General features: G+C 43.4%; 1 protein-coding gene across 1 annotated transcript in view; it reads left to right on the top strand.

Annotated features, from left to right (window-relative positions):
• The window catches only part of LOC106573452 (semaphorin-3D-like), a 69,948-nt gene extending 62,366 nt beyond the window's left edge, over positions 1 to 7,582 (top strand). The window contains exon 18 of the mRNA XM_014148513.2: positions 6,115 to 7,582. Within this exon, the coding sequence (XP_014003988.1) occupies positions 6,115 to 6,597 (483 nt within the window). The 3' untranslated portion in view covers positions 6,598 to 7,582. The remainder of the gene's footprint in view (positions 1 to 6,114) is intronic.
• Positions 7,583 to 18,652: the final 11,070 nt, after the last annotated feature.

Below are 18,652 nucleotides of genomic sequence, written 5' to 3'. Positions count from 1 at the left end.
TGGGAACGCCTTCAAGACTGTTGGAAAAGCATTCGTCAGGAAGCTGGTTGATTGAATGCCAAGAGTCTGCAAAGCTGTCATCGAGGCAAAGGGTGGCTACTTTGAAGAATCTCAAATATAAAATATATTTTGATTTGTTTTACACTTTTTTGGTTACTACATGATTCCATATGTGTTATTTCATAATGTTGATGTCTTCACTATTATTCTACAATGTAGAAAATAGTAAAGATAAAGAAAAACCCTTGAATGAGTAGGTGTGTCCAAACTTTTGACAGGTACTGTAGTCCTCTTTAAAATAACGGATCTCAGTCCTCTTTAAAGTGAACTCTGGGGTTAAAAAAAGTGAGGTAACTCAGTTATGTTTGTTTTCACACTGCCCTTGCCTTTTACTGAGGACTAAGCTCTTTTGCCAGTTCACTTCACCTACTTTGTGGTTCGAGTCCTCTTTGCATTCACATTGCTATGTTTACAAAGGAACCAATAACGTTTTCCAACATTCACTCAATGCACTCTGGGTTTTTACAAAGTGCAGGACAACCCATTCCATCAGAATGTGTTTCCTACTTACATTTTGGAAGCTAATAGATTGTGTTTAGTTAAAACATGGGACATAATAATTGTAATCAGAAGATTCTATTAACATATCAATATTATTGCTAACAGAATAAATAATGCTGTCATTGAAAATTGTACATCCAATGTAGGCTTCTGCCACTTTAAAAGCTAGAATTGATTTTGTCCCCTTTGTCGTGATTCTCACCAAATATGTTGTTGTCTTCTCACACTATTCAAACCCCACTATTGAATAAACAGCTTATGAAGCTCTCTTAGCATATAGAGCACATCTTGTAAATATTCTGAACCTAAAACTCCACACACATTTTGGAATTTCTGTGCATCCTTGAGAATCGCTAATCAATATCCAAAAACGGCATGTTTTTTTTCTGCAAACATCATCATCTTCTCTCTTTTGTGGCACTAATGTGAGGGTTTATGGCAGGGGAAACAGTGTTGCAGTAGTCAAGCGTGGGGTGGGGGAATAATGACAACTGCCTTCAAAAAGGGAATCAGACCACGGAATTCAAGTGAACGAAACTCAGACCAACGCTTGAGATGGTCTCAGTTCAGTTTGCTTTTGGGGCTCTTTTGATGGGTCTGAGTTCCTGTGGAGTGTTCACACTGCACAAAAAAAGTAAGCGAAGCGCACTGAGTTCACAAAAATTGGCTTAAAGGGATCAAGTGTGAAAACACCCTAAAATACGTTTAATGCAATCTGCTATAGAAAATATGTTGCAGCGGTAATATGGGTCAGATCTTTTGACCTGGTTGGGCTACAAGCAAGCCATTTACGCTGCAGTTGTGGTGCAACCATGACGCTATTGAATATGCACTTGCTTTTTTCTCTAGGGTACTCAGAAACAATGGTATCAAATCAAATGTATTTATATAGCCCTTCTTACATCGGCTGATATATCAAAGTGCTGTACAGAAACCCAGCCTAAAACCCCAAACAGCAAGCAATGCAGGTGTAGAAGCACGGTGGCTAGGCAAAACTCCCTAGAAAGGCCAAAACCTAGGTAGAAACCTAGAGAGGAACCAGGCTATGAGGGGTGGCCAGTCCTCTTCTGGCTGTGCCGGGTGGAGATTATAACAGAACATGGCCAAGATGTTCATAAATGACCAGCATTGTCAAATAACAGTAATCACAGAGAACAGGTCAGGGTTCCATAGCCGCAGGCAGAACAGTTGAAACTGGAGCAGCAGCATGGCCAGGTGGACTGGGGACAACAAGGAGTCATCATGCCAGTTAGTCCTGAGGCATGGTCCTAGGGCTCAGGTCCTCTGAGAGAGAGAAAGAAAGAGAGAATTAGAGAGAGCATACTTAAATTCACACAGGACACCGGATAAAAAAGAAGAAATACTCCAGATATAACAGACTGACCCGAGCCCCCCGACACATAAACTACTGCAGCATAAATACTGGAGGCTGAGACAGGAGGGGTCAGGAGACACTGTGGCCCCATCCGATGATACCCCCGGATAGGGCAAAACAGGCAGGATATAACCCCACCCACTTGCCAAAGCACAGCCACCACACCACTAGAGGGATATCTTCAACCACCAACTTACCATCCTGAGACAAGGCCGAGCATAGCCCACAAAGATCTACGCCACGTCACAACCCAAGGGGGGGGCGCCAACTCAGACAGGAAGACCACGTCAGTGACTCAACCCACTCAAGTGACGCACCCCTCCCAGGGACGGCATGGAAGAGCACCAGTAAGCCAGTGACTCAGCCCCTGTAACAGGGTTAGAGGCAGAGAATCCCAGTGGAGAGAGGGAAACCGCCCAGGCAGAGACTGCATGGGCAGTTCGTTGCTCCAGTGCCTTTCTGTTCACCTTCACACTCCTGGGCCAGACTACACTCAATCATAGGACCTACTGAAGAGATGAGTCTTCACTAAAGACTTAAAGGTTGAGACCGAGTCTGCGTTTCTCACATGGGTAGGCAGACCATTCCATAAAAATGGAGCTCTATAGGAGAAAGCCCTGCCTCCAGCTGTTTGCTTAGAAATTCTATGGACAATTAGGAGACCTGTGTCGTGTGACCGTAGCATACGTGTAGGTATGTACGGCAGGACCAAATCGGAAAGATAGGTAGGAGTAAGCCCATGTAATGCTTTGTAGGTTAGCAGTAAAACCTTGAAATCAGCCCTTGCCTTAACAGGAAGCCAGTGTAGGGAGGCTAGCACTGGAGTAATATGATCACATTTTTTGGTTCTAGTCAGGATTCTAGCAGCCGTATTTAGCACTAACTGAAGTTTATTTAGTGCTTTATCCGGGTAGCCGGAAAGTAGAGCATTGCAGTAGTCTAACCTAGAAGTAACAAAAGCATGGGTTAATTTTTCTGCCAAATTTTTGACAGAACATTTCTTATTTTTGCAATGTTACGTAAATGGAAAAAAGTTGTCCTTGAAACAGTCTTGATATGTGCGCCAAAAGAGAGATCAGGGTCCAGAGTAGTGCCGAGGTCCTTCACAGTTTTATTTGAGACGACTGTACAACCATCACGATTAATTGTCAGATTCAACAGAAGATCTCTTTGTTTCTTGGGACCTAGAACAAGCATCTCTGTTTTGTCCGAGTTTAAAAGTAGAAAGTTTGCAGCCATACACTTCCTTATGTCTGAAACACAGGCTTCCAGCGAGGGCAATTTTGGGGCTTCACCATGTTTCATTGAAATGTACAGCTGTGTGTCATCCACATAGCAGTGAAAGTTAACATTATGTTTTCGAATGACATCCCCAAGAGGTAAAATATATAGTGAAAACAATAGTGGTCCTAAAACGGAACCTTGAGGAACACCGACATTTACAGTTGATTTGCAGAGGACCTACCCTTCACAGAGACAAACTGATATCTTTCTGACAGATATAATCTAAACCAGGCCAGAACTTGTCCGTGTAGACCAATTTGGGTTTCCAATCTCTCCAAAAGAATGTGGTGATCAATGGTATCAAAAGCAGCACTAAGGTCTAGGAGCACGAGGACAGATGCAGAGCCTCGGTCTGACGCCATTAAAAGGTCATTTACCACCTTCACAAGTGCAGTCTCAGTGCTATGATGGGGTCTAAAACCAGACTGAAGCATTTCGTATACATTGTTCGTATTCAGGAAGGCAGTGGGTTGCTGCGCAACAGCTTGTTCAAAACATTTTGAGAGGAATGGGAGATTCGATATAGGCCGATTCGTTTTTTATATTTTCTGGGTCAAGGTTTGGCTTTTTCAAGAGAGGCTTTCCTACTGCCACTTTTAGTGAGTTTGGTACACATCCGGTGGATAGAGAGCCATTTATTATGTTCAACATAGGAGGGCCAAGCACAGAAAGCAGCTCTTTCAGTAGTTTAGTTGGAATAGGGTCCAGTATTCAGCTTGAAGGTTTAGAGGCCATGATTATTTTCATCATTGTGTCAAGAGATATAGTACTAAAACACTTGCGTGTCTCCCTTGATCCTAGGTCCTGGCAGAGTTGTGCAGACTCAGGACAACTGAGCTTTGGAGGAATATGCAGATTTAAAGAGGAGTCTGTAATTTGCTTTCTAATGATCATGATCTTTTCCTCAAAGAAGTTAATGAATGTATTACTGCTGAAGTGAAAGCAATCCTCTCTTAGGGAATGCTGCTTTTTAGTTGGCTTTGCGACAGTATCAAAAATACATTTCGGATTGTTCTTATTTTCCTCAATTAAGTCGGAAAAGTTGGTACAGCAATGCCTTATCATTAAAACTATTATTGTCTGGGAGAAGTGTTTTCCTAGTCGTGCAGTGCTCCAAAACTGAAACTCCTGGTCGCACAGCAAAATATTTTGCGCCTATTCAAATTGGTCGCACTTTGTGTGTGTGTGTGTGTGTGTGTGTGTGTGTGTGTGTGTGTGTGTGTGTGTGTGTGTGTGTGTGTGTGTGTGTGTGTGTGTGTGTGTGTGTGTGTGCGCGCACGTTTGTGTGTGTGTGTGGTCTTACAGCTGGACTTAATATAGGAGCGGGTGTTGTCTGTTTAATTTCAACATTTCACCCTCCCGCCTTTCCTTTCCTCCCATCACACTTTCTCTCTCTTTTCCGTTCCTTCCTTCTGTCCTCCAACTCATTCCGTGTGTCCTCTACCTCTCCTCAATCCCTTCCTCCCTTTTCAAATCTTCGCCCTCCGTTTCTTCAGTTTCTTCCCCCCACCCCACCTATCTCTATCTCTCCCTCTCCCTCTCTCTCTATACTTCTTCTCCTTACATAATTTCCAATCCAGACCGTCTGTGACAGGAAGTACCTTGGACCAGCTGGTCAGAACACCTGCATATCAGTATCTGTTAATTCACTGTGTTTCATGTCCCCCATATCCGCTGAACACATCCCCTTGTAAAACTCAGCTATAAAACCTAAGAGCTGGTGTCTCCAAACTGTTGACTCAAACAAAACATACTCAGAATAAATGCAGAATCATGTGAAACATACAGTACATTCCACTCTACTCTCTACAAACTACAGTCAGATTCCACCTGTAAAGTATATATCTATAATAGCACAGTGCTAAACACCTCGCTATATGGGCCACCATGTCCAGACTCTAATCATATCCCAGCTGTACGGTCTGCTGCCTCTGGCTCAACTACACATCATCAACATCAACACACACACACAGATCACACACACTAGCTGGCCAGAATGATCTCTTCCTCTTCACCGCTGGCAGGGGGGAGGTATGCTTTGAAACGTTCCCGCTTACTCCCTCTCTCTCTCACACGCGCACACACACACACACACACACACACAGAGCCCAGCTGTGTTGTTTTAGGCCGTGTCACCTGATGAATCATAGGGGATGTTTGTGGGCATAGTGGGAAGACCATTATCACTCTGCTACACTAGCACCACTGACCGTGACACACACACCTCTGACCCCATCAGTCGACAAACACTGCACCCAAACCTTTAATGTGCATCCTGTTTCAAGGGCCATTACCATGCTTAACACACCTTGGGTGCAAATTAGCTGTGTGCGTGAGTGAGGCATTGGTGTGTGTGTGACATGTTGTTGAAGGGTTACAGTCTGGTGTTGATGGGTCTGGTTTTCCCTGTTAGACCTTGTGAGTGTTCGTTCACCCAGATATAAGATACGATAATTAGGTGCTCACATTTGTCCTATTTTACATGTACAAGTGAATTGGATTTTATTTTCTTTGCATATCCCACTCCTCCTGAGAGTGGGGTCAGAGCCCGGGATCCACCATTATTGACGGTGACCTTGGACCAATTAGGGTTAGGTGGCTTGCTCAAGGGCACATCGGCAGATCTTTCACCTATTCAACTCAGGGATTTGAACCAGTGACCTTTCTGTTACTGGTCCAACGCTCCTAACCGCTAGGCTACCTAATGCCCATATCACACATTCCACATGTTTCATTATCAATGTTGTCCTGCGTATCTCCCTGTGTTTTCTTGGTTGTGTTAGGCTAAAAGTCTGTCCAATGTTTCATTCCTATTATATGGTTGTCTTTATAGAGTACTATAGTATATGACTGCTTATAGCAAGTGTACTCTCTCATCTCACCCCCTCTCCTAGGTGAGGCCAGATGACAGAGTGGTCCTTACTGACCGTGGTTTTCTCATCCGCTCTCTCCATCCTGCCGACGCTGGCGTGTATGTGTGTGTGGCACAGGAACACACACACTTCACACACACTCTGCTCCGCCTTACACTTCGTCTCATTCCCTACGGGCATCTGGATGGGCGGACCAAGCCCAGCGAGGACCCCAGCGTCGAAGTTCGCCCCGGGGCTGAGTCTCGTCAGCGCTATAAGGACTATCTGCGTGTGATGAGTTCTCCCATTGGCTCGCTGGAGGACTACTGTGATTCGCTGTGGCTGGAAAAGAGGCCGGCCAATAGGAGAGGGGGGAGAGGGCAGGGGGCGGGGTTAGGGGCAGGAAAATGGAAACACATCCAGGAGCTGAAGAAGAGCAGGAACAGACGACACCATGGAGAGAGGGGTGCAGAGAGGGATAAACAGAAGGATGGCGAGAGGGTAGGGCAGTGGAGGACTGGATGAAGTGGTGAGGGTACCAAATAGGAGGAGTTGCTACTGAAACAGCAGTAGCAAAAAGTGTAATCAGTCAAAAATATTAGGGGAGACCATCAATGTTTATAGGTGTAAGAGGGGACAATAGGGAAGATGATCATGTTGAGGGACAGTTATAACGGCATGGGAACAGGGGTCCTGCAGTTGATAATATGGACCCCGATAGACTCTTCTTACAGAGATATAATCTTCTTTCATACCAGTCAAACACTCATAGGGCTCACGTAGGCCTGGCTTCTCAAACTACACTACCCATGATCCCTATGGCTGTGTCTCAGCCCAGGGCCATGTCTCAATAGTGCCTTTGCAGACATAACAAAGTAACCTTATTTAAGAAGATCTGCAGCTAATGACAAAAGTTATTTTAAATTCCAGTGAAAGTTTAGAACTTGTCTGCCGAATTTGGGACTTTGGAGAGTGTTTAGAATCATTATGTTTTACTACGAGGGGAACATTTAAGGGGAACATCACTGCAATCACTATGCCGTAGTTGTCAAACTGATATTGGCTACACTTGCTACAAACAACTTTCTTTGACAATTTTAACTACCGCCCTTGTAAGCTAGCAAGCATTAACTAACTAAGCTGGCTTTCGGTGGATGGGCAGGTTTGTTCAAAGTCTAAGTTCACAGTGAGAGTGTGACATGACTTTGACATTAGCTGCATCCCTTCTAGCCATAACTCTATTTTAGCCGATTGAGACGTACCCAGAGCTCAGTGTTTTGTGTCTTAATCAGATGCATTCATGTTGAATGACTGTAAATACTTCTATAACATGTACAGGTGAAACTGCATGCTCTAGTTAAGCTTAGATAGGACTGATACTATGATAATCACATTATGTCTAGAATGAACAAAGAATCATATTTTTGTACAAAGTGAATGTTTTTCTTTTTGTAGGTAGATTTATTTTGGTAGAGTCTGAAAGTTATGTAAATAAACTCTTGTCTTATAATTTCTCATGGATGAGTATGGGGGGGAGAGAGAGAGAGAATGAGAGAGAGAAATGAAAAATGCACCGTAAGTTTTTTTTTTACTGCAGTGAACTTTGTTTAGCTCAGTTGGTCCAGTCCTGATATAGTAACAGCAGCTGTACACACACACACACACACACACACACACACACACACTGATGACACACCACACACACTGATTACACACACTAGCTGGCCTTAATGCTTGGGCCAGAATGATCTATTCCTCTTCAAAGCATGTCAGGATGATTCAGTCCCAGCTGGCCATAGATGCTGAACAAGGAGAACTGTTTGTGTATCTGTATGTGTTTGTGTGTGTGTTTTCCATGGGAGATAAAGCTGATGAACAGGAGAGGTTGGTTTGTCAGTATTGGGCTGATTGGACAGACTGTAACAGTATAAAGCCCAAGGTGTTTTTGGTTTTTAAAAGTTCTTCTGTACTCTTAGAAAAAAGTGCTAAGTAGAACCATACAGGGTTCTTCAGTTTGTCCCCATAGGTGAACCCTTTTTGGTGCTGGGTAGAACCCTTTAGATATAACCCTCTATGTAGGGTTCTTCAAAGAACCTCCTGTATATGGTTCTACCTAGAACCCTCTATGAAGGTTTCTGCCTAGAACCCTCTAAGGATTCTACCAATAACCATTTTATAACGGGTTCTACTGAGAACCCTTTTATCTTTGGAGGGTTCTTCCTTTATAAATAGTTAGCTTTATTAGCCTTTAAAATGTAATTATGACAATACATTACATACAGTGCCTTCGGAAAGTATTCAGACCCTTTGACTTTTTCCACATTTGGTTACTTTACAGCCTTATTCTAAAATGGATTAAATTCAAATAAATGTTGCATCAATCTACACACAATAGCAAATGTATTAAAAATAAACAACACAAATACCTTATTTACATAAGTATTCAGACCTTTTGCTATGAGACTCGAAATTGAACTCAGGTGCATCCTACTTCCATTGATCATCCTTGAGATGTTTCTACAACTTGTTTGGAGTCCACCTGTGGTAAATTCAATTGATTGGACATTTTTTGGAAAGGCACACACACCTGTCTATATAGGGTCCCACAGTTGACTGTGCATGTCAGATCAAAAACCAAGCCATGAGGTCAAGGGAATTGTCCATAGAGCTCCGAAACAGGATTGTGTAAAGGCACAGATCTGGTGAAGGGTACCAAACAATGTCTACCGCATTAAAAGTCCCCAGGAACACAGTGTCCTCCATCATTCTTAAATTGAAGAAATTTGGAACCAATAAGACTCTTCCTAGAGCTGGCCACCCGGCCAAACTGAGCAATCAGGGGAGAAGGGCAATGGTCAAGGAAGTGACCAAGAACCTGATGGTCACTCTGACAGAGCTCCAGAGTTCCTCTCTGGAGATGGGAGAACCGTCAAGAAGGACAACCATCTCCGCAGCACTTCACCAATCAGAACTTTCTGGTAGAGTGGCCAGACGGAAGCCACTCCTCAGTAAAAGGCACATGACAGCCTCTTGGAGTTTGCCAAAAGGCACCTAAAGACTCTCAGACCACTTGACCCCTCTGACGTCAAAAACTTCAGACCGGAATCCGTTCTTTCTTTTTTGCAGTAGTCCAGACGGGAGATGACAAGTTCCTGGATTAGGACCTGTGCCGCTTCCTGTGTGAGGTAGGGTTGTACTCTACATTGTCTAGGGTCACGCCAAAGTTCCTTGCACTCTGGGAGGGGGACATTATGGAGGTTTTGGAATGGGCAGGCCTTCCCTAAGAGGAAGAGCAGCTCTGTCTTGTCAAGATTGAGCTTGAGGTAGTGGGCCGACATCCAAGCTGAGATATCTGCCAGGCATGCAGAGACGCGTGTCACCACCTGGGTGTCAAAAGGGGGGAAGGAGAAAAGTGGTTGAGTGTCATCCACATAGCAATGATAGGAGAGACCATGTGAGTATATAACGGAGTGGAGTGACTTGGTTTATAAAGATAATATGAGAGGGCCTAGAACTGATCCCCGGGGGACACCAGTAGTGAGAGTACATGGTGCAGACAAAGGAGAGGAGGATCTGATGGTTCACAGTGTCGAAAGCAGCGGATAGATCTAGGAGGATGAGAACAGAGGAGAGCCTCCATGACACAGAGAATAGCAGTCTCGGTTGAGTAACCCATCTTAAAGCCTGACTGGTTAGGGTCAAGAAGATCTTTTTTTATTTTATTTAACCTTTATTTAACTCTGAGAGATAGCGAGAGAGGTGGTCAGAGACAGCACGCTCAACTTGTTTTGGAAAGAAAAGAAAGAAAGAATACCGGTCTGAAGTTTTTGACGTCAGAGGGGTCGAGTGTTGGTCTCTTGAGGAGGGGAGCAACTCGGGCCATTTTGAAGTCAGAGGGGACGCAGCCAGTTGTCAGGTATGAGTTGATGAGGGAAAATTGGAATTGGAGAAGGTCTCCAGAGATGGTCTGGAGAACAGAGGAGGGGATGGGATCAAGCGGTTGGGTTGTCGGAAGGCCGAACCTCACTAGTCGCAGAATTTCATCTGAAGAGAGGGGAGAAAGAGGTCAAGGCAAAGGGTAGTTCTGTGTGAGTGGGACCAGTGGACTCAATAGGCTGAGTAAATGTTGTCAACCTTCTATTCAAAGTGGTTGACAAAGTTGTCTGCAGAAAGTGAAGAGGGTAGGGAAGGGGGTGGAGGTTTAAGGAGGGAGGAGTAGGTGGAAAATAGTTTCCTACGGTTAGAGGCAGAAGCTTGAAATGTAGAGTGATAGAAATTGACTTTAGCAGTGGATACAGGGAATGAGAAGTTAGAGAGGAGGGAGTGAAAGGATGATAGGTCCTCTGTAAGTTTAGTTTGCCTCCATTTTCGCTCAGCTGCCCACAGCACTGTTCTGAAAGTGACTGAAGGGCAGCATAGGCTGAGTTTATACACACACTCAAGCAAATGTTCATATTGATAAATCTCCCACTTTGCGTGAAGCGTTTCTCCTGCATGGTTTACGAGCAGATTTGTGCTTACGAATGATTGATAAATGAGGCTCCAGGAGTCTAAAAGAGTTAGGCTATTTAGTGTTGTATTTTTGAATATGTTGTGTTCCGGCTTTTAGTGTAATTGATACATATTGATGGCAACCTTGACATAAATCTGACAACGAAATTCACTGTGTATCACTGTGTAGCACACAGGAAGGACAACAATGGGATCACACAATTTTTTCACTCTCTTTAAATAGTACTGTAGTTGTTGTATGGCATTTAAAAATACAACAGATGTGACTTATATTGCTTGGTGTAAAAGGTTTTCCCTCTCCTTTCCGCTGTGAATTCTCTCTGTCCCATAACAAGGATGATGAATATTTCAGCATGACTGTGCGTTGCGTTGAGAAGCTCTTCTATCTTTGCCTATTGTTTATTTAACAGTCAGAGGAACAGACCACAAAGGAGGCAAACATGACACAGCTTTATGATTAACCTCCAGAAAAGCCTGAAACAACAGCCCTAATCTGCCCGTTATAATGTTCACACACACATTGTTAATGATTAGCATGTTCACACGACCGTGGTTGTTTTCTTCGTATGCTTTCTGAGGTTCATAAAAGAGCACATAAATCACTGGGAGAAATCCCCCGTTTGTTTCTAAATGTTTAATACCCTCTGATGATCTCAAATATCCTTTAGTATGGGATTGTGTTCCAGTCATACCCATGGCACCCACTACTTCCCCACTCACCAGCCTCCCACTGTCTCAGTCAGTTAGCCCACTCCATAGGGAGAGGAGAGGAGAGGAGAGGAGAGGAGAGGAGAGGAGAGGAGAGGAGAGGAGAGGAGAGAGAGAGAGAGAGAGAGAGAGAGAGAGAATTGTTACCAGTAGGCATAGACAGCATCAGAAGATCACTGAAGGGAGAGGAGAGGATGAAGTGTGGTTAAGGCAGGCATAAAGGGGTGATGAGTATGGGTGAGAGAGGTCTCTACAGGGGTAGAAGAGGGGGGCAGGGATGGTTAGAAGGCATTGGCAGGGCACAGTCAGGGAGCAGGGGTCTACAGATCTGGACAGGCGGAAAACTGCCTGCTAGTTAGGCTCCCCAGGATCTGGATACCAGACAGCCATTACCAGTTCCCAAATTAACAGCCAACCCCCACTGGTGTGCGCTGCTCTGTGGCCATTTTTTTTTTTACATTAACCCATAGCCTGCAATTTCCGCACACTCCGTAAAAAATCGAATTAACATAATAACAAATTCCCCATCAAAATCCGTCTTTTTAAGATAGAGATATCTGTGTTGCATGGGCTAAATCTCAATCCACTGCATCCACCAATATCGACCTTACACATCTGCGGTTAAAGGTGGCAGAGCTAGAGCGGTGTTTGTCAGACCATGAGAATTCCCGAAAATATCTCGGTCTGCGCTACAAAGTATTATGTCCACTCTATTGAAAGATGAGACTCTCATGAACACGATGGTGCTCTAGGATGCCCACACGCCTCATCTGAAGGTCCCCGGTACCAGTTAATAAAATTTATGGAATTATACAGTGCAAAGTATTATGACCCCTTGACTTGTGCAAAGTATTATGACCCCTTGACTTGTTCCACATTTTGTTACGTTACAGCCTTATTCTAAAATGTTTTATTTATTTTTCTCATTAATCTACACACAATACCCTATAATGACAGAGCAAAAACAGTTATTTTTTCTTTTAGCTAATTTTACATATATATTCAGACCCTTTGCTATGAGACTCAAATGTGAGCTAAGCTGTATCCTGTTTCCATTGATCATCCTTGAGTTGTTTCTACAACTTGATTGGAGTCCACCTGTGCTAAATTCAATTGATTGGACATGATTTGGAAAGGAACACACCTGTCTATATAAGGTCCCACAGTTAACAGTGCATGTCAGAGCAAACACCAAGCCATGAAGTCAAAGGAATTGTCAGTAGAGCTCAGGATTGTGTCGAGGCACAGATCTGGGGATGGGTACCAAAAAATGTCTGCAGCATTGAAGGTCCCCAAGAACACAGCGTCCTCCATCATTCTTAAATGGAAGAAGTTTCGAACCCCCAAGATTCTTCCTAGAGCTGGTCGCCCGGTCAAATTGAGAAATCGGGGGAGAAGGGCCTTGGTCAGAGAAATGACCAAGAACCCGATGGTCACTCTGACAGATTTCCAGAGTTCCTCTGTGGAGATGGGAGAACCTTCCAGAAGGACAGCAATCTACAGCACCCCACCAGACCTTTATAGTAGAGTGTGTCGTGTCTTTGGCATCATTAAAACTGAAGACATATTTATCAAATAACTCTCTAATTATTATTACGCGATTAAACTGATTAATCGTGTAACTGTAATTAACTAGGAAGTCGGGGCACCAAGGAAAATATTCAGATTACAAAGTTATAATTTTCCTAATATAACTTTCAGATATTTTAATATCTGATCACTTAGTCTTCTGATTATTCTTTACCTCGTCAGTCTCATTCCAAACGTCGTAAATTGTTGGTTATCTGCACGAACCCAGTCTTCACTATGAGTCATCCATACATCAATTGTCTTAAAATCATTTATTTACTAACTAAGTAATTCACAGAAATGCATAACAAACAGTAGATATCGTTACAAAGAAATTATGTGGGAATGTGCCCTAGTGGGCTAAACCGGCATGGCGGCTTGTTAGACAAAAGGGGGTTGGGGTCAGCTGAGAAGACACTACAGAGTTGATAATTATAACAATTGAAATGCTAACCCTTTGCACATGAACGCTCACTCATTCGGGAACAATTGCAATCTATATATATATATTTACGCTCAGTGTGTCGTCGGGATCTCTGTTGAACAGTTTGTTTCTGTTGGAGAGTTTGTCCGTTCTCTCTCTCTCTCTCTCTCTCTCTCTCTCTCTCTCTCTGTTGTGGTTAGAATGGGTTGTTCAGAGTGACATTCATTCATGTCGTTATAGAACAGATGTTTTCGGCGGTTGTCAGTCTTCGCGTTCAATGATACCGAATTCCTAGCTGCAGACTAGTAATTCATATCAAAGACTAGTTCTTATTCTGTCGGTATTGATAGTCTAAGAGTTTAACCACGTGGTATGATTAAAGTTCAGAAAGAGGAATGCTGGTCTCCAACCTTTAGCCATCTCGTAATTGAGGTAAGCTCGGTCTGCTGATAGAAAACCAAGGTGGGGGTTTTATTCGGGACATAGAAAAAGGCTGCCTCATGACGCCAGGTCCTGTCTGTGTCCCTGGGGGCGTTCCTTTGATTTAGTTAAGACCCCAAAGGGAATTGGAGTTTCCTTCATTAAACAGTCCAAAATCACATTACACAATTTCACAAACAGTTCCATCCTTATTCATTCATTTTATACAACCATTTAGATGTAAGTCTCATACCTGAGACTCTTCTATAAACATGATTATGGTAATGTGGCCGTATTGTCTCTCATGAGTTTCACAAAATTGAACCAAACAGACCAGTTCATTGCTGGATTCTTCACCGATCTTTTATACCTTCTCCAGAACATAAATGTCGTTCGGTTCTCCAGTTCTGTGAGGTGGAAGAACTCCTTTGTTCTCTCTATACTGGGGCCCTGAGGAGAGGGTCTCCTCATAGGAATGTATGACTGCTCTTACAGAGCCTGGTGTCAGAAGTATAGAGGTCAGGGGATGCTTCTTTCACATGCTTTGCTTGCTGTTTGGGGTTTTAGGCTGGGTTTCTGTACAGCACTTTGAGAATATCAGCTGATGTACGAAGGGCTATATAAAAATACATTTGATTTGATTTGATTTGATGGTGCTCGCAGTGTCCAAAGAGGGCAACGTCATGACAAGTGGCTGGACTGAAGCAATTCCTCAGTGAAAGGCACATGACAGCCCGCTTGGAGTTTGTCAAAAAGAACCTAAAGGACTCTCAGACCATGAGAAACAACATTCTCTGGTCTGATGAAACCAAGATTGAACTCTTTGGCCTGAACGCCAAGCATCACGTCAGGAGGAAACCTGGCACCATCCCTACTGTGAAGAATGGTGGTGGCAGCATCATGCTGTGGGGATGTTTTTTAGCGGCATGGACTGGGAGTCAGGATCGAGGGAAAGATGAACGGAACAAAGTACAGAGAGATCCTTGATGAAAACCTGCTCCAGAGCGCTCAGGACCTCAGACTGGGGCGAAGGTTCACCTTCCAACAGGACAACGACTCTAAGCACACAATCAAGACAAGCAGGAGTGGCTACGGGACAAGTCTCTGAATGTCCTTGAGTGGCCCAGCCAAAGCCTGGACTTGAAGCCGATCAAACATCTCTGGGGAGACCTGAAAATTACTGTGCAACGATTCTCCCCATCAAACCTGACAGAGCTTGAGAAGATCTGCAGAGAAAAATGGGAGAAACTCCCCAAATACGTGTGCCAAGCTTGTAGTGTCATACCCAAGAAGACTTGAGGCTGTAATCACTGCCAAAGGTGCTTCAACAAAGTACTGAGTAAAGGGTCTGAATACTTATGTAAATGTGTCATCTTAAAACAATTCTGTATTTTAACTTTGCCCCCACCCCCCTCTAGCTTAGACAGGTCTTAGACTCTCGAGGATAAAAGCTAGAATCTGCAGTAAAACAAGCTTACATTCTGGGTTCTGATGGGGTACGACAATTGAACCAAGCTCATGAGGTATTTATAAGTCATATTCTTCAAGAATCAATGGGTTTACAGTGCAGTCAAACGATTGGACACACCTACTCATTCCAGGGTTTTTCTTATTTTTTTACTATTTTCTATATTGTAGAATAATAGTGAAGACATCAAATCTATGAAATAACACATATGGAATCACGGCAAGGGAAGTTGTGTATTGTCACTTCTGATTGCAGAGTGAAGCGTTAGGGTTTCATGGCCTATGCACAGAATGTCCACCAGTGGTGCCCTCGTACTCTCATCCATTGGGATTGACTGAGTGCCTCCTCTGTGGCTCAGTATGCTCCTTTATCAAGCACCAGTAGTATCTCTCTGCTTTTCTCTCATTCTTATATTTCCTCTTGGTGAAATACGCTGATGTGAGTTTGTTTGTGTGTTCTGTTGTAGCCTTCTTTAGATGGAACCTCCCCAGTGGATTGGTCAGGGTGCCACAGCGTTGCGTGTTGCTATGCGTGACTCAACCCAGTCTATCTGTCTCTCTGTCTGTAGCTTATTGCATAAGAGAGGTCAGTAGGTCAGGGCAACTGGCCCAGACAGACAGACCGACAGACAGACGTAAGCAAAGATGGTTTGTATTTTGTATTACACTGGGCTGAACTACAAGACACTTTCCAGAGCTGTAATTTATTTTTTCAAAATGCAAAATACTTTGCTACACTATTTTTTTTTATAGCGGTTCACCATTTTGTGGCCCCCTGTCACCCTGCATTGGAATCAGTCTGATGGCACAATGGTGTGATAAGAGCATCTGCAAAATGAACTACATATAAATGTATATGTAAAAATGAGCAAAGCAGGCCGAGTATTATTCTAATGAGCTCCGCCCCGAAAAAAGGCCAATAATAATACCCAGCGAGCTTTGCAGTTCATTTAGCTATGTTAATTTTCACATACCAGTATACGTTTATATTCATCCAGAGTGACCTACTGTCAGTACATTCAACATTAGGTAAATAAACAACAACATATCACAGTCATAGCCAGTAAAACATTTCTGTAACCGTTACCTCCTCTGTTCCTCTGGTGATGTAGAGGTTAATCCAGGCCCTGCAGTGCCTAGCTCCACTCCCATTCTCCAGGCGCTCTCATTTGTTGACTTCTGTAACCGTAAAAGCCTTTCATGCATGTTAACATTAGAAGCCTCCTCCCTAAATTTGTTTTGTTCACTGCTTTAGCACACTCTGCCAACCCGGATGTCCTAGCCGTGTCTGAATCCTGGCTTAGGAAGACCACCAAAAACCCTGAAATTTCCATTTTCCGACAAGATAGAACAGCCAAAGTGGGCGGAGTTGCAATCTACTGCAGAGATAGCCTGCAGAGTTCTGTCTTACTACCTAGGTCTGTGTCCAAACAATTTGAGCTTCTACTTAAAAAAAAATCACCTTTCCAGAAACAAGTCTCTCACCATTGCCGCTTGCTATCGACTACCTTCTGCCCCCAGCTGTGCCCTAGACACCATATGTGAATTGATTGCCCCCCATCTATCTTCAGAGCTCGTGCTGTTAAGTGACCTAAACTGGGACATGCTTAACACCCTGGCCATCCTACAATCTAAGCTTGATGCCCTAAATCTCACACAAATTATCAATGAACCTACCAGGTACAACCCCAAATACATAAACACGGGCACCTTCATAGATATCATCCTAACCAACCTGCCCTCCAAATACACCTCTGCTGTCTGCGGTCAAACGACCACCCTTCATCACTGTCAAACGCTCCCTAAAACACTTCAGCGAGCAGGCCTTTCTAATTGACCTGGCCCGGGTATCCTGGAAGGATATTGACCTCATTCAGACAGTAGAGGATGCCTGGTTATTCTTTAAAAGTGCTTTCCTCACCATCTTAAATAAGCATGCCCCATTCAAAAAAATTAGAACCAGGAACAGATATAGCCCTTGGTTCACTCCAGACCTGACAGCCCTTGCCCAGCACAAAAACATCCTGTGGTGTACTGCATTAGCATCGAATAGCCCCCGTGATATGCAACTTTTCAGGGAAGTTAGGAACCAATATACACAGGCAGTTAGGAAAGCAAAGGCTAGCTTTTTCAAACTTAACCTCTTACATCTAGACGTTCCGCTAGCGGAACACCTGCTCCAATATCCAATGATAGGCGTGGCGCGAATTACAAATTCCTCAAAAATACAAAAAACTTCAATTTTTCAAAGATATGACTATTTCACAGCATTTTATAGACAAGACTCTCCTTTATCTAACCACACTGTCCGATTTCAAAAAGGCTTTACAGCGAAAGCAAAACATTAGATTATGTCAGCAGAGTACCAAGCCAGAAATAATCAGACACCCATTTTTCAAGCTAGCATATAATGTCACAAAAACCCAGAAGACAGCTAAATGCAGCACTAACCTTTGATGATCTTCATCAGATGACACACCTAGGACATTATGTTATACAATACATGCATGTTTTGTTCAATCAAGTTCATATTTATATCAAAAAACAGCTTTTTACATTAGCATGTGACGTTCAGAACTAGCATACCCCCCGCAAACTTCCGGGGAATTTGCTAACAATTTACTAAATTACTCACGATAAAAGTTCACAAAAAGCATAACAATTATTTTAAGAATTATAGATACAGAACTCCTCTATGCACTCGATATGTCCGATTTTAAAATAGCTTTTTGGTGAAAGCACATTTTGCAATATTCTAAGTACATAGCCCAGCCATCACGGGCTAGCTATTTAGACACCCGGCAAGTTTAGCCTTCACCAAAATCAGATTTACTATTATAAAAGTTTGATTACCTTTTGTTGTCTTCGTCAGAATGCACTCCCAGGACTGCTACTTCAATAACAAATCTTGGTTTGGTCCAAAATAATCCATCGTTATATCCGAATAGCGGCGTTTTGTTCGTGCGTCCCAGACACTATCCAAAATGGTAAATCAGGGTCGTGCGCATGGCGCAATTCGTGACAAAACAATTCTAAATATTCCATTACCGTACTTCGAAGCATGTCAACCGCTGTTTAAAATCAATTTTTATGCAATTTATCTCGTAAAAAAACGATAATATTCCGACCGGGAATCTCCTTTTCGGCAAACAGAGGAAAAATCACAAAGACGGGGGCGGCCAGGGCACGCGCCTAAGCCCACAGTCCCTTGATCGGCCACTTGAGAAAGGCGATAATGTGTTTCAGCCTGGGGCTGGGATGACGACATTCAGGTTTTTCCCGGGCTCTGAGCGCCCATGGAAGACGTAGGAAGTGTCACGTTATAGCAGAGATCCTTTGTAAAAGATAGAGATGGCAAAGAAGTTCAAGAAATGGTCAGACAGGCCACTTCCTGTAAAGGAATCTCTCAGGTTTTGACCTGCCATTTGAGTTCTCTTATACTCACAGACACCATTCAAACAGTTTTAGAAACTTTGGAGT

Source organism: Salmo salar, chromosome ssa16 (assembly GCF_905237065.1).
Source record: "Salmo salar chromosome ssa16, Ssal_v3.1, whole genome shotgun sequence".
Lineage (NCBI taxonomy): Eukaryota > Metazoa > Chordata > Actinopteri > Salmoniformes > Salmonidae > Salmo > Salmo salar.
The sequence above is the reverse complement of the archived record's forward strand: the minus strand, read 5'-3'. Positions and strand labels throughout refer to the sequence as shown.